Below are 25,039 nucleotides of genomic sequence, written 5' to 3'. Positions count from 1 at the left end.
TTAAAAATCTTGGAGTCATATTTGGAAGTATTAGTAACAAGATTTCGCACGTAGTTGCCATTCTAATTTCACCTTTCAAACCGCAGTGATCCTTGCTTGCAGTCTATCCCTTTGGTGAGCCTTTTCGGGGAATCTAAATTTCATGGGTGGATTCTTGTCTTTCGCCTTCTGGTCACTGTTATTGCAGTCGACCACGCAACAATATTGAAGGTTAACCTTGGCTTTCAGTTTTACTGCCTTCGATATCACAAAACGCCTGCGGGGAGCGCCCAGTGAACGGCTTTCCAGCCGCCCCAAATCGAACCAGACACCCTCCGGCCCGTACCACCCGCAGGACCCGGCAACCTCCTCCCCACGAATGCGAACAAAGTGGCCGCTGGCTGCCCGAGCCCCTCAACCCAGCACGTATAATGTGCGGCGGGAACCCCTCTAACGCCTGGGAAAAGCCAAGGCCGCCGCTTCCCGATAAAATCAGCGCTGCCCTCACTCGGCAAACATGCAGCACCCCGATCGGGTCGTGAAGCGGAAAGGGGGTCGTGCTGCTGGAATTCTTCCCTCTGCACCGCGCCATAACTGGGACTGATACGGATGCAGGCACAAAGCTGACGAGTAGGGTCTGGTGATCGTCATATTCGTACGGGATCGTCAATGACTGAGCGCTGATCTGGGCTGAGAACTGGAAAGTAGCATATCGGGCTTTGTAGTCGTTCAGCTCCGGTGGGTGCCTGAGGACCCCCAATGGTAATCCGACGATGCTTTCCATTTCATTAAACAGACAAGCATTTGATACCGAATGTAAATGGTACAAGTGCGAGTCAGTTGGGTGACATTCTAAGATACAAGATTACGAACCAGGAGCTGTGCATTTATGCCGTAACAAAAGCTCCAATATATTTTTTTCTCGTTTCCTGGTTATTTCTGCAGGGGTAAAGGTATTGGCATTCGCGAGTTGGACGCCGGACGGTGAATCCTTGGAGTGCCCAGACTTCTAGGTCATTAATTCAGCCAGTTTTCTGTCGGACGACATGTCGGAGGAATATACGTTCAACATGGGCCTCCGTAAAGAGGTGCGTGGTTGAAAATGTTAATATTATATGTCATGGAATACAAAAGTGCGGGAGTGTAAGAGATTGAGAGAGGGAGACGCACCTTGGCGGGCTCCACGCAGTGCTTTGCAGACATGACACATGCATCGATGGGGGGGATAAAGTTATTTTAATAGAGTGCCTGAGTGGTGCCGATTCCATCACAAGGCTGAACAGAATCGTTCGGGCTGCTCGGTGGGTAGGCCGTTGACTTGACCGTTCAAAGCCCAGGCCTCCAGTAGAGGCGGTCCAAGGACAGGAAGTAAATGCAGGACCGCCCGTTTCTGCAGCATGCAGAGAGAAGTACAAAATGGACGGAATGACGTGAACGGCGACAGGAGGCATAGGAAACGAAAACTATCTCCACTAATGGGCCTGAGGGGGCACCTGGATTCCATCTCCAGTCAAACGCTCTGCCCCATACATACAGTTTCTTACAAAATATACCAGAGAGGAAACTGGTGCTCCAAAAGCATGTAGCCATGGGAATTATGGGAGCATAGTTTTCCACTTTGCTTCCTCACGTTTAGCTTGCAACGTTTTAGCGGATGTGGAAATATACGTCAAGTGCAGCAAAATCAACTATAAAATTGTTTATTTACACATATAGAAAATAAAAACAGTTGCAGTAAAATAAAGTGCATTTTCTAATGTTTCTAGCTGTTTGCTTTTGTACCTGGAAGTTTAGCAGAACATTATCGTCTGTGATTGTGACGGGCTAAGCCAGCTGCTACAAAATACTAGCAACTTTTGCACTACCTCACAAAGGCACATTGTAATGGTTCTATTATTATCTTAAAAGAATAATTTATCAAAACAGTTCGTGAATGCGGTATACATACAACAAAACATTTGCACTGCAGTGAGCCATACCGACGCAGTGCGTCTGGGAGTGTCGGTTAGCTGTGGGTTGACTGTGGTGCAAATGTCCTGTCATATGTATACCGCATTTACAAACTGTTCTGTTAATTTAGTCCTTTAAAATAATAACAAAACGATTACAATGCGTCTGGCCTAGCAATTATTGACCTTTTTCGGGTGCCCTATTTTCGTAGAATTGTAAATTTTTTGAAGCTAGACAATTCAAGGGACTGTCGAGCGCTCAGTGTTGATGTAGAAGACTTTTATTTATACCTTGCCACATGCCGAGCTAATGAAGTGTCAAGATGTGTATCGTCGAAGATAATGATGAACAGGTCTTCATGAGCCACTGAGGCGTTTCAGTAGACTTTTTTGGAATTGCTCCCTTTTCACCTGCAGTCTACTTTTGTAGATTTGGGTTGGTCGTTGTTTGTGCAGAGATCCGGTTTTTGTATTGGGACCTGTGTTGCGCCCGTAAGGATATTTTTCTTAGAAGGGTTGGCCGTGCCATTAGGCGAAACTTGTGTGGTCTGGCAAGCATTATTTTTCGTTGTGTTGATGATTACCTTGCCTTTGTGAACTCTGAAGAATTCCCACGCACTGTTTTGACATTTTGAAAGTGTTCTGTGGGAGTGGTTTCGGATGGAAGCTTACGGTTGAGCTGTAAAAAAAAAAAACAGGAGCTCCAGTTCCTGGACCTGCATGTAAGATTTGAGGAAGGCCATGTGTGCTGGTTATACTTGCCTCTCTGAGAAACCCCTCCTCAGTTGCTGTTCAAGACATTCAAAGTAGGTGAAGGATGGAGTGAGTTTCTCCATGTTATGCGCAGCCTTAACCCAGTCCTGCTGTTGATGAGTCTTTCAGGGTCAGTTAAAGAGGCTAGACGTGGCAGGTTGCCCTAGAGTAGCTCTATGCAGTTGCGGTATTAGGTTTATCAGATGTGTGAAGTCTTGTGGGGGCCCCGATAGGCAATGGAAAAAACCAGAAGGAAATAAACTGGCCGTGATTCTAATGGAGGAAGAAAAATTTTTCTTTCCTCCTACGTGCACTGTACGGCGTACGGTTTGAAGAATGTTGCCAGTCAGTATGGCGTCACAGTGGTCTTTTACACCCCACATAAACTGGAGGGAATGTGCAAAGCCATTCACAGAAAGGCTACGTCGACAGAAAGGGTTGCCAAATTGGGGTGTGGCTAGAAGCATGAGCACGGACAGATATGTGGACTGCCAAACTAGTGCTGTGTACAAAGTTCTACTCGGGTGCATTCATCCGTCGCAAAGGACTTCCCGCGCCTCCCTCACACCTCACAGTACAGTCGGCAGAAGGCTTGTCTATAACGCGCGAGCGGCGTGCTCCGCACTGCGTGGGAGCCATCTAGTGATAATGCCTGGTTTGAGACCGGTAGAATGTGAGCATGCACGGCCCATATCAGCGCGATGGCCGTGCCCGTCCCCGTGGCTTCCGTACCTTCTTTCGCCGTGAGATGCGCTGCCTGCGGAGCCGGGCCGGGAAACAAAAGTGGAGATTACCCGCTTTAGCGCGCGGTGCGCGAGTTTCCCGTCAGCACTAGCTTTGACGCACCACTGTTCATTGCTTCATCGTTCTCAATACGCTGCAAGGGTATCTTGTTTACCACAAAACGGTTTCTGCGCCCATGTTTGCCCGTCACTGCCGACGGGCCGACGCCAGAAAACCCAATGCTCTGTTCAAGTGGACATCGACCGATATCTAGTCACTCGAGAACATCATTACCTATCGGCTTTCGGCGATGTTTGTTCGTTTTTCGCATACAGAAAAAAAATTATTCTCTCGTAATTGTATTTTGAAACTCACTGAGAAACTGGAATAAAAAATATACAAATGACCTGTTCATGTTCTACAAACCTGTTTCTCAAAAGACGACAGACTGCATTCCCATTTCCGTTGCTGAGAGTTATAATGTGGCTTGAAAAGGGGTTGCAGCAACGTTGTTCCCCGCAATTAGGAGCGTCGATAAAAGGCCGGAAACTCGTGCCGTCTCAGTTGTGAAGTGGTAGGTGGTTGGAGGGCGTACGAAGCATTGGCAGAACGATGCAGCATTCAACGGCTGTGCGCCAAAGCTAGTGCTGACAGGAAACTTCCGCAGCGCGCGTTAAAACGGGTAATCTCCGCTTTTGTTTCCCGGCCCGGTTCCGCAGGCAGCGCATCTCGCGGCGAAAGAAGGTACGGAAGCCACGGGGACGGGCACCGCCATCGCGCTGATATGGGCCGCGCATGCTCACATTCTACCGGTCTCAAACCAGGCATTATCACTAGATGGCTCCCACGCAGCGCGGAGCACACCAATCGAGCGTTATAGACAAGCCTTTTGCCGACTGTACTCCCCGTTTTCAGTTCTACTCGGGTGCGTTCATCCGTCCCAAAGGACTTCTCGCGCCTCCCTCACACCTAACAGTATACTACCCGTTTTCTGTTTTCCCGCGTCCCGTCCACTAGTGGCCCTGGGACATATTTGTTTTCTTCTTTCGAGCGAAGCTTCCTATGCCTCACTGATGGCATTGACATCCGAGTAAAACACGCCGCAGGAAAGAAAGTCAACTTTACACAAAGGGTACAGAAATCACACGACCCATAATGCAACAATGCGATGACTTCGCACACCTCTCGTAATACGCAAAATATAGTTTGGCAGTACACACGGCTAGCGATGACAATGATGGAATACCTTACGCTTCGAATTTGGCTTTGAACTTCGGTGGTGTGGGGTTGGACGTTGGCTTTGGACTTTGGCCGAGTTGAAGTGGACTTTGGCTTTGGCTTAGATTGCATGGGAGAAAGCTTCATGATTTAACCATCTTTCTTTTAAGAAAGGGGCTTGGATTTTTTGCTTCTTCCTCCTGACCATAAAAGATTCAAGTATCAGCTGTGTATCCGAATGAATAAAGAGTTTCTACGAGTGTGCCAGAGCTCATCCTGTTTGATCATACTAAATTTCTGGGGCCCATATTCGGGAATATTATAAGGAGAGGTAGGAGAAGGGGGAAGGAGGGATGGGGGGGCGCGGGGGTCGGCGGAAAAACTTTAACAGTTACCTTTGAACTGACTGAGATTTTGGTGTCGATCAAAGCAAATGGTGCGGGATTTTTTACTATTTTTGTTGCGGAGAGAAGCTCTTTGGGGAGCGTGCACGTCTCCAAACAGGAAACGTTTGCAAAGCGTTTTTGTCCGTAGGTTACAAAAGGTGATTAGCCATTCTAAGCTTTTCAAACATATGCAACATATAAGTGTATGGCATCGAATTGTGGAAGGGTAAATTTCCTTTGAAATTTTTACTTGAAAAAAAAAAAAAAAAGTTGTATGAAAAAGTTTTGGGACAAACAGAAAAAAATAAGCAAAAACATCGGTGCAGCTCCACAAAGAACAAAAAATTTCAGATATGCATTTTGCACATATACTACCAGTGCAAAGCTCTTGCAAATATCAAGTACCTAACTCCAATTTCTGAACTTACGAAAAAAATACTAGCACTATGGGTTTCGTGCCCCTGCGCAAAGCTGTTCCTCTAAAACATACCTAGGTCGGCCACACATGCAGTGCTCCACTCTTTTCTGTTTGTAGCACAATTCACAGTTTCGATACTTTTGTATTTTGGGGGGCTTGTAAACACGGGTACAGTTGAACCTCGTTATAAGAGACACTATTCACCCACATGGTTGGCTGCCCTATCTTTCCCATTAAATCGACCTCTTTTATAACAGACATTGGATGTAGAAGATTGGTTATAAGGGACAAGTCGTCCTTGAAGTTTAATCAATAAACTCGCTTGTAACAGACATTTTAACTTCAGATGCAGAGCCACCAGTCTCTAATTGCAGTTGCTTCCATTGTGGAAACACAGGTGGACGACAGACACCTGCAGTCGCTGTTTATTATAATTTCAGCAAACACAAAGTGGTTCAGTCAGCTATGAAATGACGATGAGAAGCCCTGCCAATGGAAATGCAACTGACAGAAGTGGTTGAAGCTTACTGCAATCCATTGGATGGAGCGCGATCGCACATGCGGGCTCTCCCACTCGCGTAGCTCCCAATCAAGAAGCACTGCAGATGTTGAGTCCTGCAAGCGTAATGAATAGCCTGAGCACACAGTGGAAGAAGCTGTGCGCTCTGGCTATTCATCAGGCTTGTGAACTCAACATCTATGATTCATCTTCCACAAACAAGGAAAGGAAAAAAAGCTTGTAGAATTGGTTGTAAAAAACAGTGCAAATACAGTCATGAAGCAAACAAAGTTTTATAAATTCTGGGGGCAAAACATAAATTTGAATGAATCTTTTGCAACATGCTGTAGTGTTTTTTTGAGCTCATTTTAGTCATACGGTGCCCACATTGAACCAGGGTCTGATTACTCTGTGAAAACATGGTACCCTGCTTATAAGAGACATCTCGTATAAGAGACAGAAACTGCTCCCGGGTATGTGTCTCTTATAAAGGGGTTCAACTGTATCACATTCTGGCCCGGTCTGGCACACTGTCGCATTCGGTGCTGAAATTCAATGACGAAAAGTTGTCCTCGGAGTCAGTACTGCTAATGCCATCCGCAAAAAGTTGTGTGCAGAATCATCCAGATCACTAAAAATGCGGTGTTTCTGCGGCGCTGTCGGGTGCGATGTCAACACCTTCTTGGAATCATACCTGAGCACCCGTCACATGACACCGGCGAGGCTTTAAGAAATCGTGGCGCAAAGAAAAAAATAAACAAGATGTGTCTTCATCACTCAATAGATGGCGCCAGCTCGCAGGGCGCACTCGGAAAGCGCCAAATTCAAATGTGAAAACATCAAAATTTTAACTTGAGATTGTCGATAGCATACGACTGATTTGAATAGGCGTGGGCAGGTGTTAAGGAAGAGAAGTTGCACCAGTAAGTGTACGATGGGGTGAATAGAATACAGGTGTTGCCTCAAGTTGTCCACTGTCTTCCACACACAAAAACAATTGGTCGCAGTGAGGAGGAGCCCAGTGCTTTCCCTTCCATGACCAGGTTTGCCATTGTGGCAGAGATGGAGGCACCCATTGCAGTTCCAGTCGCCCACAATGAGGAGCCATTCGAGCCTCGGTCCTTTTCGAGGGCAGCATGGGCCCAGGCACATTAGTGAGCAAAAACGTTTGCCTTGTTTGGTATGAGTTTGCTATTTCATTTCCATGCCCAGGACTAGGAGAGCTGCCCTGAAGGGGCCCAGCCCTCCATCTGCCCTTGCTACATACCCAAGCAGGACGGAGGGCCCTGAAGCCCCGGCAGTGGTGATCAGTCCCGCGGAGGTCCGCTCGGGCTAGGCTCGGCCATGGGCAGTCCGTAGTGGGCCTGCTTGTCCCGGATGGTGACTCCCTCCAGGGTCGCTGGGCAAGAGGAGGCGAGCGGCTGGCTCTGGCTCACCCAGCCAAGCACCCACGACATGCATGCTCCCCCCACAAACAAATATGGCTCACACTCCCTAGGCACCCGCAAGTGCGTACCAAAAAAACCACCACCGGCGGCACAGAGACTGGATGTTGTTTTTCTGGCACACACAGTGGCAGCCAACCAATGACAGAGCTGTTCTGCGCTGTCCCTTGCAGCAACCACTTCTCCCCCCAAGTTGCAGGAGAGATGGGACAGCTGTTCCTATGCTCCGGTATGCTGCACGTTGCGAGGAGAATCGCGCGTGATGCCAACACAGAAGGACCTCCCTTCAAAGATGGCATTGTGGCCATGCAGGAGCATCGCAAGCACCCCAACATGAGGTGGGCCTTAAAGTGCACCTAAAAGCGCCGTTTCTACACCCCATCCTAGCCGCCCATTTGCTGGCACACTGGCAAGCCCGCAGGGTCCCATTTAGTAGACTACTAGCACCTGAACAAACATATGACGTGGGTGACAATTTTCGTTGCAAAGCAGGGTGTCGTCAGTATGGTGGCCGGCATGGAAGCCACGCACTCAGATAAGCCTAGGCTCTGCACTTCCGCTAAACAGTCCAGTAAGAGATTACACAATGCAGCCACAAATAGGCCTTCAACAAATTCACTTCAGCGCCCCTTATGAGCGTGCCAGTGTAAGGAAACACTCGCAAAGGCTTTAAAAGCAGTCACGCCGCCTGGACATGCTCAGAACACTGACTTGCTGGGCTGGTCGGTGTTGCATTTTGAGAGAAAACACTGCACGCAATTGATGGGACCATGATCAAGACAGGATGCAGGCAGGAAAAGACGAGATGTGCGGCCATCGCTTCTTCACTGCTAGTCTCTAACGCGCAGTTTACAGCAAAGTCGTATCTGTCTCCCCATATAGCATACGCGGACAAATCAGCATAGCACGAAAAATTCCAGAACATGATGATGATGATGATGGTTGGATGTTAATGGCGCAAGGCCAACTGGGGCAAAGAGCGCCAAAACAGTGGTTAAATATGAGAGGTGAGAACGTAGACACTGAAATCAGTAAGCAAGAACAAAAGTAAAATCAATAAAAGACAGTGAGGATGGCTGGTGTAAAGGGCCAGGTTGTGATGGTGCATGGCATGAAATAAGGCTTTAAAAAACTACGCGTGGTAGGAAATGAGATGTAAAAACTTGATGTCAATGAGAAACATAAAAGTGCGTTGCACAGGAATCACGGGATCATCTGCTAGAAAGAGTGCTGGGTGTAGTGGAATGTGTTGTCTGTAGAGTTGAGGGAAGTGCTTGCGTCTTGTTGTCTGGAGTGCTTTGCATGTAATGAGGATGTGAAGTACGGATAGGCCCTCCCCACACCTGCTACACAGGGGTCTTGGAGATCCAGTGAGCAGATGGGAGTGTGTCGCGTGTGTGTGGCCTATCCGTAATCTAGCTAGGGCAACTTCGATGAATCTGTTGTGTGAGTCACTAGTGTATTGTCCTAAGTGTGGCTTTACTATGTGTAACTTGTTGTCTGTCTGTGTATTCCAGTCGGCTTGCCATGTTTTGCGAAGGTGTTGTCGGATGTGTGGCTTGAGGTCAGTGTAGGGTATTGTTGTTATGTCCACTGTGTTTGCAAGTGCAGCAGTGGCGGCCATTTCATCTGCGGTCTCATTCCCCGCGATTCCAGCATGGCCTGGAACCCAGCACAGGATTAGTTGAAAATTATTTGCATATTTAGACATTATGAAATTAAAGACAAGATTGACAATGTGGTTTTTCCTGGGTCTGTGTGAAGACAATGGACGCACAACGCTCAAAGAGTCTGTGAAGATGACGGACTTAGGAATTTGTTTTTTAAGAATGTGCTGAACGATGAGTAAAACGCCATATGCTTCTGCAGAGAAGATAGTGGTGTGTACACTCATGGTTCTGCAAGCAATAAAGTTGGGACCATGAGCGGCGCACGACACTGTAGTTGAAGTTTTCGAGGCATCGCTATAGAATTCGGCACATTTATATTTATCCTGAAGCGACAAGAAATGCTGCAGAATCGCAGCTCTCGGAACCCTGTTTTTATCTATTTTCATAAAAGAAACATCACAACAAACAGGCTGCAGTTGCCATGGTGGTATAACGTCAGAAAATGATGATGATGTACAGACATCTAAAAACCCAACGGAAATACCTGAAGCTTCCTCTCTCACCCTCAGAGAGTAGGGCAAAGGAACAGATGGACAATTTGAGAATAGCTGGGTTGTAGATGCATCGTTGAGGACAGGTTTAAAAGGATGGTTATTGAATGATGAGACCTTAAAAGCATATAATAAATCTATGTACATTCGTTGATGTTCCAGGCACCATTTGTTATTTTCAGCGTACAGACTCTGGGCCGGGCTAGTGCGGAAAGCACCACACGCAAGGCGCAGGCCCAAATGGAGAACTGGGTCAAGCATTTTTAGTGCTTTTTTTGATGCCGACCCATACACAACACTACCGTAGTCTAGCCGAGACCCGACTAAGGCGGTAAAAACGCGAAGGAGTTCTTTGTCTGCACCATAGGACTGGTGGGAGAGGACTTTGAGAATGTTTAGTGTTTTCAGGCATTTATGTTTAAGTTGTTTGATGTGTGGAATGAACGTGAGTTTTTCATCAAATATGACACCTAAAAACTTGTGCTCCTTTTTTACAGGGATAGAAGCTCGATGAAGGGTGATCTCCGGGTCTGCCTTAATCCCGCACCTGCGGGAGAACACAACACAAGTACTCTTTCCAGGGTTCAGTTTAAAACCGTTTGTGTCCGCCCAGCCAGCAAGTTGGTTCACCCCAAGCTGGACTTGGTGTTCACAAACTGAAAAGTTACAGGACTTAAAAGATATTTGAATGTCATCTACATATATAGAACAGGAAATGGTTGGTGGCAATGCCTTCCGAAGTGAGTTCATCTTAACAATAAACAGTGTGCAGCTCAAGACACCGCCTTGAGGGACGCCATTTTCCTGCACGTATACATTCGAAAGGGCACTGCCAACCCTCACTCGAAAGGTCCTTTCCGACATGTAGCTACTGAGCGTGTTCAGCATGTTGCCGGAAACACCAAACGACTTGAGGTCACACAAGATGCCGTACCGCCAGGCCGTGTCATAGGCCTTCTCCATATCGAAGAAGACTGTTATACAATACTGGTTATGAATGAAGGCATCTTTTATATATGTTTCCAATGCAACCAGTTGATCATTGGTGGATCTCCCAGCCCTGAAGCCAGCCTGGCAGCTGTCGAGAAGACCATTGTACTCTAAGAAGTACATGAGTCTCCTATTGATCATCTTCTCGAACAGCTTACACAGGCAGCTTGTGAGGGCGATGGGACGATAACTTGCGGGAGAGGAAGGGTCCTTCCCTTCTTTCAGAAAGGCCACTACGATGGCCTCCCTCCATGACCCTGGGAGGTGCCCCGAAAGAAATATTTTGTTGTAGAGGTGAAGGAGGGTTTCAAGTGTGTCTGTGTGCAAGTGTTGAATCATACTGTATGTAATGTTGTCTGCGCCTGGAGCTGAAGGTTTACAAGTACTAAGTGCGATCTTCAGCTCATGCAGTGAGAAGGGGGTGTTATCAGATGAGGTCGACCTATTACTGTCTCGTAAGGACTTCTTCTCACAGGATGTTTTGTGTTTTATGAAAGTGTTGGTGTAGTGGACACATGTTGGAAGTGGACACATGTTGGAAGTGTTGTGCGAGTGTGTTAGCCTGGTCTTCCAGTGTGTCCCCTGTTGTACTAACCAGGGGCAGGCTGTGTGTCTGTTGTCCTTTTAGTTTATGTATTCGTGTCCATACTTTTCGCGTGTCAGTGTATGAGTTGATGGAAGTGAGGAAGGTGCGCCAACTCTCCCTTTTCGCCTCACGGCGCACTCGCTTCCCAAAAGCCTTGGCCCGTTTAAACGAAATGAGATTATCTGATGTGGGGTACCGGCGAAGGACACCCCACGCCTTGTTCTGGGCCTCTCGCGCCCGCCTACAGTCCTCATTCCACCACGGCCTCCTTTGGTTGCGCGGAGCACTGGAGGCGTGGGGAATGGACTTTTCGGCAGCGTCGCGGATGTGTGTCGTGATGAGTTGGGATGCTTCCTCCACGTGTAGGTGTTCTATGGTTGTGTGGTGTAGTTTAGATGTTTCTGTGAATATACTCCAGTTTGCTTTTGATTCATTAAACCTGTTATGGGAAGATGGACTGCATGGGCCTTTACCTATATATGTTAGGGAAGTGGGGAAATGGTCACTACCATATGGGTCCGTGCCCACACCCCACTCAAGACATGGAAAGAGAACTGCGGAACCAATAGCCAAGTCAAGATGCGAGTATGTATTGTGTCCTAAGTTATGGTATGTAGGCTGTTTTTTGTTGAAAAGGCATGCTCCTGAAGATGTAAGAAACTTCTCTATCAGGCGACCTCGGGCATCCGTTCAAGAGGAGCCCCAAAGAGGGTTGTGTGCATTAAGGTCGCCTGTTATGATGTATGGCTCGGGCAGCTGGTCGACCAGCGCCTCGAAGTCAGAGCTGGAAAGTGCATAATCAGGACGAATGTAAATTGAGCATACCGTTATCAACCTATTAAAAATTATTGTGCATATTGCTGCAGCCTCAAGGACGATGTTGAGAGTGATAGGGTGGCATGCTAGGGATTTCCGGGCTATTATGGCTACACCGCCCGAAGAGTGTGTGCAGCCAACCCTATCCTTTCTGAATACCATGTACCTATTTAAGAAATTTGTGTGATTGGGATTCAAATGCGTCTCCTGAAGACACATCACACTTGGCTGGTTCGAATGCAATATCTCATGGACATCATCAAGATTTTTAATGAGGCCTCTACAGTTCTATTGAGTAACATTTTCTCTTCCCATTATGGAGATTTAGAAGCTACTGAAGTCTGTGTGTATGTGTGTTCATGTGTCTTTTGGGGCTGTTACTCTAGGATTTGGCTTTTTGGGCCTTTCTGCTGCTGGCTTGGGCGTCGGAGGCCGCTCCTTGCGCTGCGTTGCAGGCAGGAACGGCCCGACATCCATCTCGTCGTCGGATGTCTGAGGGGTGCCCGACGGACCGGGCCCCCCGGGACTTGGCCCCCCTTCGGGAGCCCTTCGTTTGAGCCGCCACCTCCGCAGGCGTCGGGGACGCCAAAAGTGGCATGGGCGGTGCGGTGGCGGTGGGAGCCGATGCGGGGCCCGTGGTGTCCATCACCTCGGTAACCTCCAACGCACTGGAGGACGGGGAGGCGGAGGCGGGAGCGGCACCGGTCCCAACAGAAGTGGTTTGCACCACAACCGCTGCTGCCTCAGCAAGCGGCGTGGTGCCGGGTTGGGCTGCGTGAGGCAACCCAGCGGGGGGCGGGGGTGGGACCAGGTCAGACTCGCTGAACTGGGTCCCTGTGGACACCAGACGCCGCTCCGCCCCCCGGCGAGCTGCGTCGGCGTACCTCCCCAGGGGGAAAGAGGCGAACCTCTTTCGCGCCTCTGGGAAGGTGATGTTCTCAGTTATCTTGATGTTGATGATCTTTTTCTCTGTTTGAAATTTTTCACATTTGCGGGAGTACGCTGCATGCGGCCCCCCGCAGTTCACACACGTGAGGGTGTCGGAAGGGCAGTTGTCGCTGGGGTGATCGTACGCGGCGCATTTTGCACAAGTCGTTCGGCCACGGCAAGAGTTTGTACCGTGCCCGAACCGCTGGCACTTGAAGCAGCGGTGCGGGTTCGGAATGTAAGGACGAATGGAGCATCGGATGAAGCCTGCATTTATATATGTTGGAAGTGCCGAGCGGTCAAAGGTCAGGATGATGTGTTTGGTGGGGATTATCTTGTCATCCCTGCGCATCGTGATGCGCCGCACAGCTGTGACGCCCTGATCCTTTAAACCTTCGAGAAGGTCGGCATCTGTTTCCGTCAGGAGGTCTGTCTCAGAAATCACAGCCTGGGAGCTGTTTAGGCTCCTGTGTGGCGTGACCCTGATCTCCAGATCATGGATGCGGGTTTGTGCAAGAAGAGTGCGAGCTTGTTGTTCGGCATTCAGTTCTACAAGGATTTCTCCGGTCCTGAGCTTTTTAGCTTGATATTTGCCACCTATGGTGCTTTGCAGAAATTTAGAGATCAAGAATACGGACATGGAAGCGACAGGTCTTGCTGAGTCAGCTGACTCAATCACAAGAAAACGAGCATAGTTATTCACGGTTGTTGACAAGACAGTTGTTGAAAGAGGTGGGAACGAAACTTCGGTGCGGCCCCTTTTGGGGGGCCGATCACGTTTGAGGGGGGGTTTGGAAAATGCCATATGTTACATTGGAAAGCAGGGAGACGGGGGTACTTTCTTCTTTGACCTTACCCTGGTAGTCAAAGAGGTCCCGGAGCTCCCTGCCTGGTAGACAGACAGGGAGCCCATCGGCCGGAGCTTGACCAAGGCTCCGACGGCCACCGTTCACGGCTTCTAACCCTTCACCTTTCAACTTCTAGCCACGGTAGGTGACAGCTTAAGTATGGGGGGCTCGGGGTACACGGTGTCGCCACTCACCGTCACCATGATTACTCAAGGTGCCCCGTGCGGGGAAAAAATCCCAGAACAAATTATATGACTAGCCGCTAAGATGACTCACTATGCGCCGAATTTCATCTACTTTTCTTTATTATGTAGTTTATGGTGAAGTTGTAAAGGCTGTGGAATTCCCGTCTGCCGTTAATTTGTGGGTTTCCACAGCAACGAACCGCCTCATGTTTGCCTGCTAGAATAAAACTCGAGTCCTTCCAAGTTTCACATAGCTCGCTAATAGGAAGCATGCTCAGACACAAATTACAAACAAACGCTTTGTTCCGTGCACTCCTTGGACTGTGCCCACGTTCGATGGTCATCCTTCTCCAGAGTGGAAGAGCGGTGAGTTTTTCTCGTTTGCAATTTGAGCGTGTTGTTATGCCGCATCACAAATGGTCCACAACGTGTGTCCCTCTGTCGTCAATTCTTTCTGCCCTGCAAAAAGAATGCTTGTGATCTCCATTTAGATAGACAGCTCCAGATAGACAGAACTGAAACCGAAACCGGTGTGAATTCCAATCTTGGACATCGTCCAATCACAATGCACCTTGAATACGCGTCACTGCTGTTAGTTGTTGCGGCTGCCGAAATTGTCGCATGATGGTGTTTTTGGTCTTTCAGGCTTTATAAACTAACTAGATAAACGATAAGAAAAGTGTTTATTTCAGCCAGTCTATGCAATGCAAACAAACACAAAACTTTGACAAATTCCCTTTGGTGTCCCTTCAAAGTAGTAATTTTAAGCGTATAGGCTGAATTCCACGAGATCAAATATGCGTGTACAGGCGCATTTTTTTTTTTTCGTTTTTATGAGTTATGCGCAAGCCAGGCAATAACCTGAAAGTAAAGTTCGTGCTCTTATAACTTGACTACCGTATTTACTCGCGTAATGAACCCACTCACGTAGTGAACCCTCCCCCCACTTTTTTTCTTGAGAATTTACTTTTTTGCCACTTCGAATAAAAAACGCATTGGGAATATGTTTTTATCTGAGCATGGTTGCCGATGCCATAAACGATCGCAGTAACATGATATTACGCCACAGTATGCGTATACAGTAATCCCGCATTATAACGAAATCGCTTTACTCGAAATTTCTTCTGGTCCCAACACCAACACATGCATTTTGGACCGCATTACTCGAAGCGCACGAAGAGAGTGACCCGCTTATTACGAAGAGGCGAGCGAGGGTATCTCCGAGTGGCGGCGACCCAGCGGCGAGTCAGGCTGTCAACATGTCGGGTCAATGCAAGCCGGTGTTTCCCCGGTGATTTTTTCGAACCGGTCATGCTCAATTCGCGCCATCTGACTTTAGACAAACGGTCCAAATGCGTGGTAGGGTCATTGAATTTTGTTCCTAGACACTGGTCAATGGCGTGGACGCGACGGTGCGCGGACAACGGCACTCGAACCGCAGAATTAGCCGCGTCGTCGACAACGGGGAGTCTAAAAAACTCTTGTTTTGCAAAGATCACGGCTGCACACCTCGGAAAAAAATTGTCCAGTGATCATGCAAAGTCCCTATTGCAAAACCGGTCGGTTTTTATGATTGCGCTCTGGCCCAGAATGAGTGGGTAGTCGTTTTTTGAGCTCACAAACACACCATCAGACTCAAGCCACGTCATTTGCGGCCTTTCCCAGAACGCAAATCTCGTAGTGTTCCGTGACGCCCGCGCGCCCCTATAAATGTTGCCACTACCTTTCCTCCTCATTCGCTCTACAGTCTGCGAGGCGTTCGGACGCCAGTCACAGCTCTTCACAGTGCCCAATCACGGCGACCACAGCCTCATGCAAGGCATCGTCAAAATGGAGCAGGAGTTGCTCGCGCACGGCAAGAACTTCAAACAGTCAAAGCTCGCTGCCTTTTTTTGTACTCGAATTAAAGTTGTGCTTCTCTGAATACATTATGTTTTTATTCCTCGCAGTTATGGCGCAATTAGAGCTCAACTGCTTCAGTGTTTCTTGGCTGGACGCATATATTATCGAAATACCGCTTCTAACGAAATTTTTCGCCGGCCCGATGACTTCGTTATAACGAGGGATTACTGTATATGCTAAAAACGCATTCTAACAAAAAGAAATCTCAACAGTAGCCGGAGACATGAGCGTGAATGCCGTAACCCACAATTTAAAAATTGCGCGTTAGCAAAGCGCCACCTGCTGAACGCAAAACAAACCTTCTTGCACCATAACACGTTGCAGCGTGCGAACAAAGCAAAAAAAGGAACTCTGCCCTCCTTCCCTGCTCTTTGCTATGTCTTTGCTGTTCCGGCTGGTTCAGGCGGCGTGCGAACAGAGCACTAAACGTACTCCACACTCCTCTGCTTCTGTTTCACGACTTCGTCATTACGCTCCGTGGTTTTATTGTTCAGCTGTCTTCCGACCTTTTTTCGTGCTCCTGGAATGCACCGTACGATGGGCCAGTACATGAGCTACACAGCCGGTTTTAAACTGAAGGTGGTGGAGCGTGCGTTGATGCACATGGAAACCGCACAGCTGGGAGGCACTTCACTGTTGACCCAGTGTGTGTACGGTACGGGTGAAAACGAGAGGTTTTTGGGCGGTGAACAGGGGTAGTCATGTGTTTCGTGGGCCTAACGACGGGAACGACGGGAACTTTGCCGGTGTCAGAAAAGAAATTTTGGAGTGCCTTGACGGCATGGAAGACAGTGTGCTGTGGGCCGACAACAAATGTGAAGCGAGCAAGTGACTTCAGTGAGGAGGACAGCTCCATGGCGAGTGGGGGGTCACTAGCATGTTGGGAATAAAAAAGAAATTTCATTACATAATTACCACGTGTTTTTACGAAAATGGTAAGGCTCTGACAGCACTTCTCTTAGCAACTTTATTGTATGAAATTTCAACTTTTCAAAATCTGTTGCAATTTTTTCCCGCAAAATGACCCCTCCCCCCAAATTCATGCCGAATTTTCTGCAAAAAGGTGGGTTCATTATGCAAGTAAATATGGTACTTTGCGAGAAAAAAAATTGTAAAGGCGATGTGGGTGTCACACGGTTTCCAATGGCTGCAGTTTTTTCGAACTTAGGGCTTTGCACATGGCAAGGTTCCGTCTAAAATTTGTTTGAAACCAAAAGCTACACCACAGTGACAGTCAGGATGCAAAGCGAACTTTGCATTCTGCACTGAACAAAAAACTAGAAATGAAAATTGTGACATCGAACCAAACACTGGATTGTTTACTTTGATGCCCCCTGTCTCCGTATCTGCAATGTTGCCCAATTGCAAGTGATAGGTAATGTCGGCCAGATATTTCTAGGCATATCTGTAAAAATCTCTTGTCTAGAAAAAAATTAAATATATGCAAAAAAGATTGTCTGCCGTCATTTTTTTCCCAGAAAATGCATATCATCAAAAATTTTTTAAAATCCGCTTCCGATTTTTTTTTTTTTCAAAACTCAGGAAGCAAGACTCCGCAAGGCTGAAAATCATGTTGCATTATTTTGCTAACACTATTGAAATTATAAGCGGCTGAACTCGTGCGTTTGAGACAGATCTCCGTGCCATGTGCAACACTACTGTCGCTGCTTCTGTGACTTGACGTGGCTATAAAAAAAACGTCTGTTCGCACTCTGCAGCCTTCTGAAAGAGAAAGCTTCTCTTCAGGCTGTTTTGTTTGCGATGTTTGAGTGCTAGCACAGCCACTCGTGTGGCCAAGACCAGGCCAAGAGTGCGCCTAACAGGACTGCTGGTGGATCTGCGACGTACCTGCAAGGGCCGCCTGACATTATTTAACTCTCGTTACCACGCCTATTCAAATCGATCACCGGTGATCGATGATTTATATTGCCTATTTTGACATGTTTTAGTCGTTTCTCGTACACCTAATGCGACCAGTGGTAAGTCTAGGCACTGCCCTTTTAGAATCAGTTTAAATTTTCCCGCTCCGGTGACATTAAGATTTTTGACAGCGTTTCTTGCGAGCTCAGGTGCGTGTGTTTTGTGGAAGGGGGCGTGGCTGCTGCACTTGAGAAAAAACGATGCAGATCGTGGTTAAGCTGCATTACCACAATATTTTTTTGTCAAAAGGCTCCTGGCAAGTCGTATACCGAATAATGCAGTCAGCTTTGTGATCCGACAGCGTTGAGATGTGATAATTACTTGAAAATGGCCCCAGCTATTCACTAACGATCTTTGGTTCGGACAAAGGGCAGCTTTATTCTCCCAAAGCTTATTTCTGATGGTCCCCCGCATGTCTAGCAAGTGTGCCTGCCATTTTCAACCAGTTTCCAGCAGTTTCGGTTTCATTTTTGCATTGCGAAATTCATATTTGGCGCTACTACGCAGTTACCCAACTACAAGCTCGTTTGCCGTGGCGCCTCCGTTGCCTGCTACTTCTCCTCAAAACAAGCATTCCGCTCGCGCTTCCACTTTATCTACGCCTTGCTTCTGCGATAAGAGATTCCGCTGAAAGTCAAACGATAACACCAAGTCGTCGGGTATCAGTTCAGACGAGGAGAATGCTTCCAATTGGCCTTGAACACCACCAGCTGTTCACCGACCAGTTTGGTTTCATACGAGGGTATTTCCGGAGGTCTAGTGCCGCTTCTTAGTAGTACTGTCTATTCTGACAAAGTCTCCAACAGCCTTGTATTTGTTTCTTTTCGAAATGGTTAGGTGGCGCTGCAATGTAGTAGGCTCGTAGTGCTGAACTCGCTTCACAGCCCGACGGCGGCTTGGTGAAAGCTTGCTGGGCATGATTCTAGCACATCGTACCTTATTCCTGCAAGCAGGGCTACCATAGTGAGTCAGAACATGATAATAAACCACAAATGAAAGTTCTGACTGATAAGTGATCATCAGAACGTCAACAAGCATCCACCAAAGAGTTTGGTTCTCAACTCCAAGCGGATTTTTTCACATCGCTTGCTTGCCTTCAATATTGTGCCGGTCATAATCATTGACAAGGTGTTTTTACATCACGTGGAGGCTAATTTGGGCCTTTAATAATGTCAAACCACCAGATTTCTTCTAGAGAACCATCCAAAATAGCAAAATTTGAAATAGTGGTTGGGCTTCACCACATGGCACGGGCACCACGCGGGCTAACATTTTCTTTTATATCTGACAAATCATACTGCGCAACTGAATATTTTTTCTAGGACAGGTTTTTGAAATGTCTACCGACAAAATGTATATTCTAAATTTTTTCTACTACTGGCGGTTTATTATACACAACTTACTTTTTTCTTATTTTCTTCGATGCGTGGACAAAAATTTCGAATTCGATAATTTTTTTCGCAATCATTATTTAGGAAAACATTATTAAAATTGGCGTCATTGGAAAGCGCAAGGAATAATCTGCATTTTATGTCACTGCAATGTGTGCCTAACCAATATGTATAGCACAAAAAAAATGTTTTGTTAGACCCTTCAAAATTGGTCAATTTCCCGCGGTAACGAAAGAGTTAAAAAGGGCCACTGGCAGAGGCTCATTGTGTGGCCGAGAAGGCCCCTTCAGTGGAAAAGGAATTCTGCCTTTTCAACCCTTTGCAGTGCGGACCTCTTGCCCAATTCATGGCCGGTCCGCCGCTATTTTGCTAGTTTCTGGCGCCGCAAAGAGAACCACAAACTGTGCAACAAAATTTCACAGGATATTCCTCTTTTCTTTTGCATTCTGCTCGCAACTCCTTCACCAATATTTCAACAGCGTGTGAAAATGCTCAAAGCATTATCCTGGGTGCAGGCCAGCAGTCCATTGTCAGACATAGCCCAACAACAGACTGCTATGGTCGCAAAAGGTTAATGCCCCAAAAGCTTTAGGCCGCAGAAGGTGAAATGGATCGCAAACGGACCGCAGGTTTTGCAGAACATAGTTTCCCCCCTGCTCCCTTTTGTTTTTCTGTCACTACAAACAGAACAGTCCTTGTTGCTTTGCCCTGGGAGCTTGTAGATGAAGTGGCTCATCCCATCTAGCCGTTACTCGCACTCAATACGTGCAGACGGGCCTCGATTTGTGGCTTGATCCCTTAGATCCTCCACCAGCTGTTGGATGAGGTTTCAGTGGTACTGCAGGTTTCCCTGCTTTTTTTCGCCATGATTCTGCAGCTGCGTGTGCCTCTAAATAAAACTACGGATAATGAAAACCTTTAGATGCCAGAAAAAAAACCTTTCGCCATTAGTTTGCTGTCTTCTGACAAAATGCATAGCCCACCGAGTAAGGATCTGCACGGTGCTGTCTCCACCGCCGTCGTGGTCTTCGTCACTCGCTTATGTCGAATCACTACCATCCCCAACTGATGGAGGCATGCAGTTCTCTTCCTCACTGAAGTCGTCATCGCTTTCGCTAAGTACACCCCCAAAGAACGCATGCGATGAGAAAGTGGCCGTGCTTCTCAGCAAACAGTGCGCGCGTGAAAACGCTCTGGAATCCAGAAAGACCATGCTGAACATTGTATTGCACCCTAGTGCAAAATGAAGAAAACTTGAACAAAAAAGTTCACTTATCCCTCAAGAGATGGCGCATCGTGTATACAAAAGGATGCGGGCGCGTCGCAGTGAGACAAACCGCGAAAATTAACCTGGAGCCCGACAATGGCCCGCTACAGCCGCAAAAGGTGAAACGGATTGCAGAAGGTTAAGGCTATGAACTTCCTACGGAATGTGGCCGGTGAACAGCCATGTAGACGGCGAATCTGCACTGTGCCCTGTCACTCATTATTTTCAGGATCATGACAACCTACTGATTTTACGGTGCTTGCTCGCGGCCAGGTTTCTGAAAAATTTCAGAAAAGTAGCTCTCAAGCACAAAAGGCCCAAGTGGAGGCCAGGCTTCTAAGACGGATGCTTGGGCTTGCTGGTGATTCCTTTCAACCAAACTGCAGAGTGCAAAAAACGGGGACAGCAGACACATGCGGCTCTTCCCCTCCAGATGGGATGGAGCAGCGCACACAGGTAGTGCCGGAGCAGGAAGACGCTAGAGTGGTTTTGGGATAAATAAGCCCCAAAGGAGGTTGGCGCCGCTGACACAGCACTCACACATGGAAGGCACTGTCCCCAAATGAACTGGATTTCCTAGATGCGTGCCGCAACGGGCAAGCAATCAGACCTACACATGACATGTTCGGACTATTTTGTTACCACGGGGTTCATGCTTTTTGTTTTCATGGGATTTTCGTCTTTCCGTACTTGTCGTGGATAACATGGGTATTTCTACAGCGTGTGAAACAGTAAAGTTTCAGTTGTGAGCCAGCGCTCTGTGTCTCACTCCTTTGCGCTGTTCTCCAATTATACCAACAAAAAGCAAACAAACATTGCCGCCACCCCCTGTGTCACGTGAAAGTGTGAACACCATGGGTTCCGGTCACTCCAGTTGGATCGCTCACTTTTGTCACTCCATTTCGCAAGTGTGAACGAGCCTTCAAGCATCACCTTGCGGCATATTTTTTTTTTTTTTTTGGGGGGGGGGGGGGGGGGGTTGACTCTCTCGCACAACACCGACGCTGTGCAAAAAGCCTACCACGTGTAAGCCTAGCATGCATGGAGCAAGTGCACGTCACATGAAGTGGCATGATACTTCTGTAAAAAATGTATCAGCTGAAAATAGGTTGCTTGTCACCAAAGTGGCATAGGCGAGGAATTGAGAGCTATTACTTGCTGGCAAGCCTTGCAAAAGGTCACACTCGCCACTATCATGCTTAGCAAAGCCTAATAACTGGAGGGACCGCAGGCAGTCAAATGCGTACTCCCTGTATTCACACCATGTTGAGAAGGAACCCACATTTCTTCATGGCAAGGTACGCCAAATTTTTGTTTCACTGCTTCGCCATCTTGTAATCATCTTTTATTATATTTTTTTGCACCATTTTTTTCATCAAGCCCTAGTAGTAAACACTCAGATGTGTTGAGAATTCGAGAATTGAGAATGTGTTGAGAAGTCGAGAATTCACATAGCGTCGTGTGTTGCCCCCGTTCTTGGCAATTTATTTCTTTCAAAACTCGACAAGGCAACTTCCTCTACTTGTTAAGATCTTTAGGTTCGTCAATGATTCTTTAATTGTTCTTAACTGCAGCTGTGAGATGCTTGAGACAGAGGCTGGTAATGTAGTAACAATTTTTAAGCAGCACTTCGCAGTGCTTGAATTCACACAAAAGCTTCCTGAAAATGGGTAAATCCAGTTTTTGGATACCTGCTTGTATTTAATGATAAAAATATTTGCTGGTGCTGTGAATCACGAGCAAATATGCCGTTCCTACCCTTCAACTTGGCGCATTCAAAGCTAAAAATCGTAAAACTAGGCTTCAGGAATGCCTTAAAAATTGTCCCCCGTTTAATGAACCACAGGTACAACAATCAAAGTGTGCGTCTGTCCGAAGCTGGCAATTCCTAACATTTGTTAGTTTCCGTTGCTGAAACAGTGCTTAAGGAAATGAAAAGAGGCGGTAATGTCGAGATTGAGACAACGCCCACAGAAAGAAAGGCAAAAGATAGTGGTCATACCATACGTACACAAACTCTCCCACAATTTGAAAAAGATACCTGCACAGTCGACGAGGATAAGGGTTGTGTTTCCGGCACCCAACAGACTAAGCAAGCTGTGCAGACTGACAAACCCTAGCCTGTCTCCCAAGCCTCGGCGCCACGAAAAGCACCAAGTCACTTTACAGCATGAGCAGATGGCGCCGTGTACAGCCTTTAGTTAGATTGCGGGAAAACATACTTTGGGTGCCACAATGGGCACTTCCCCAACAAACAAGCACAGCAATAATGTGAAGAACAGCATGGGCGAAGAACAGCTGGCGCCACACTGCAAGCAACATGGTTGCAAGCACCTCTGTTCGAGAAATGTGCAAATTGTTGCCAAACACCAAAATCAACTCACGCGAGAGATATTGGAGGCTCATTTGATAGCGAATTCGGAAGACCAGAGCATTAGCACTGCCTCTGTGGCCTTGTCAAAGAAAGAGCATGATTTTTTAAACGAATGTGACGTGAATAAATACGCATTGATTAATTTCTCAGTGAATACAGCCTAATTTGCTGCCGGACAAGTGCTACGAGCTCCATAAAACCAGAAATCTTTCGAATAAAACAAACTTGTATTTTTCCTAAGGTTTTTTTATATATATCTTAGAGAAGCTCTATACAGTTGAACCCCTTTATAAGAGACACGTACCGGGGAGCAGTTTCTGTCTCTTATATGAGATTTCTCTTATAAGCAGGGAGCCATGTTTTCAATTACTTATCAGACCCTAGTTCAATGTGGGCACCGTATGACTAAAATAAGCTCAAAAGAACGCTACAGCATGTTTCAAAAGATTCATTCTAATTTATGCTTGGCCCCCAGAATTTATGAAACAGTTCTGAATCTTTGTTTGCTTCATGACTGTATTTAAACTGTTTTTTTTTCGACAGATTCTACAAGCTTTTTTCCTTTCCTTGTTTGTGGAATATGAATCGTAGATGTTGAGTTCACAAGCCTGATGAATAGCCAGAGCGCACAGCTTCTTCCGCTGTGTGCTCAGGCTATTCATTACGCTAGCACGACTCGACATCTGCGATGCTTCTTGATTGGGAGCTACGCGAGTGGAAGAGCCTGCATGTGCGATCATGCTCCATTCAATGGACGGCAGTAAGCTTCAACCACTTCTGTAAGTTGCATTTCCATGGGCAGGGCTTCTTGCCGTCATTTCATAGCTGACTGAACCCGTGTGTGTTTGCTGAAGTTATAATAAATAGCGACTGCAGGTGTCTGTCGTACACCTGCGTTTTCACAATGGAAGCAACTGCAATTAGTGACTGGTGGCACTGCATCTGAAGTTAAAATGTCTGTCACAAGCGAGATTATTGATTAAACTTCAAGGACGACTTGTCCCTTATAACCAACTGTCTTCCACATCCGATGTCTGTTATAGAAGAGGTCAATTTAATGGGAAAGATAGGGCAGCCAACCATGTGGGTGAATAGTGTCTCTTATACCCATTTGTCTCTTACATCCATGTCTCTTATAACGAGGTTCAACTGTACACCCAAAAGCAATGATATTCTAAATAGGAAGACAGCGCCAAAAACAAGGACTTTACCGTTACTTGTCTTTGTAATCTCTCGACTATTAGCCCCCATTTTTTTACACTGTTTTCCTGTTCAGAATGAACCAACTGACCCCACTTCGGACATTAATTCAGTTCGAAGATATTCGTATTCGAAAATATTTGATTTTCAGCCAGTTTTTAGTATTCATACCTGGCAATATTCAATTCACAGCCAGCATTTACTACTCGTATTCAATCCACAGTCCCAAAGTTCATATGCTCAGTGAAGAGCAGCAAACTAGCATGAAAGCATTGCCCCAGTCATGAAAGGGTCCCCTTCCCATCGAAGAGAGCCCACACAGAATCACTCCCTCCTATTGCGGTGCTCCATCCTTCTTCATTCCCCTCTCCACTGGCCACAGTTGGTCCCGTCAACACAGTCCCTGCCTCGAACACCCCTCCACCGTCGCTGGAGACCTACAGTCTTTGGCCACCCCCCGGCCCTCCAGTGATGAGAGACTGTGATGGTGCACAGCAAAGCGGTGCGCCAGGCTCACTGCTCACATGCTTTGAAATGCACAAAGAAGCTCACCCAGGGTGCCGATCACCTGGTGGGCGATGTCCTTGATGTGGTTGTACGTGTGCAGCCGCTTCATGTGCCACGCCAGATCCTCCACCCGGCAGCCCCTGCACCGTACCGAGAAACTCCTGTGCACCACACTCACACGGGGCTCTGAATGGGCCTCTGGAGACCGACCCTGGACAGTGGAACCGAAAGGGTGACAGGTTGGGAGCGCCTGCTTTGATGGCTGACCATGGCTACAGGACCAGCTCCAGAAGCAGCAACGCCCACCTCCCTCCCTGGAGGTGGTGATTGTGTTCCACACACTGCTGCACTAACCAAGGTCAGCAAATAAAATGCGGTCTGGAGTGAATCACTGCTTTTCTGGTAGCTGGTGCTGCTGGTTGCGCTTGAAAACCCATGCCCGATTTCTTTCTCGCAACCAGGATTAACACTGACAAATTACCTCAGGCTCTCTGAGTCTGAGCCTTCTACCCACTATAGCAAGAAGAAGGCTCCAAAAAAAGTGCAACTGTTAAAGGTGTTTCAGTCTGACCTTAGCACCTCTCCAAGCATCAAA

General features: G+C 47.3%; 1 protein-coding gene across 1 annotated transcript in view; it reads right to left on the bottom strand.

Moving 5' to 3' along the window:
• Window positions 1-1,202: 1,202 nt before the first annotated feature.
• The window catches only part of LOC144179774 (DNA repair protein SWI5 homolog), a 30,795-nt gene continuing 6,958 nt past the window's right edge, over window positions 1,203-25,039 (bottom strand). Inside the window, exons 4-6 of the mRNA XM_077708215.1 lie at window positions 24,490-24,584; window positions 7,193-7,324; window positions 1,203-1,369 (exon numbers count right to left, since the gene is read on the bottom strand). Coding sequence (XP_077564341.1) covers window positions 7,233-7,324; window positions 24,490-24,584 — 187 coding nt within the window. The 3' untranslated portion in view covers window positions 1,203-1,369; window positions 7,193-7,232. The remainder of the gene's footprint in view (window positions 1,370-7,192; window positions 7,325-24,489; window positions 24,585-25,039) is intronic.

This window comes from Haemaphysalis longicornis, unplaced genomic scaffold (genome assembly GCF_048455015.1).
Source record: "Haemaphysalis longicornis isolate Haplotype H1 unplaced genomic scaffold, Haemaphysalis longicornis Haplotype H1 scaffold_1, whole genome shotgun sequence".
Taxonomy (NCBI): Eukaryota; Metazoa; Arthropoda; class Arachnida; order Ixodida; family Ixodidae; genus Haemaphysalis; species Haemaphysalis longicornis.
This window is presented reverse-complemented; position numbering and strand designations above follow the sequence as displayed.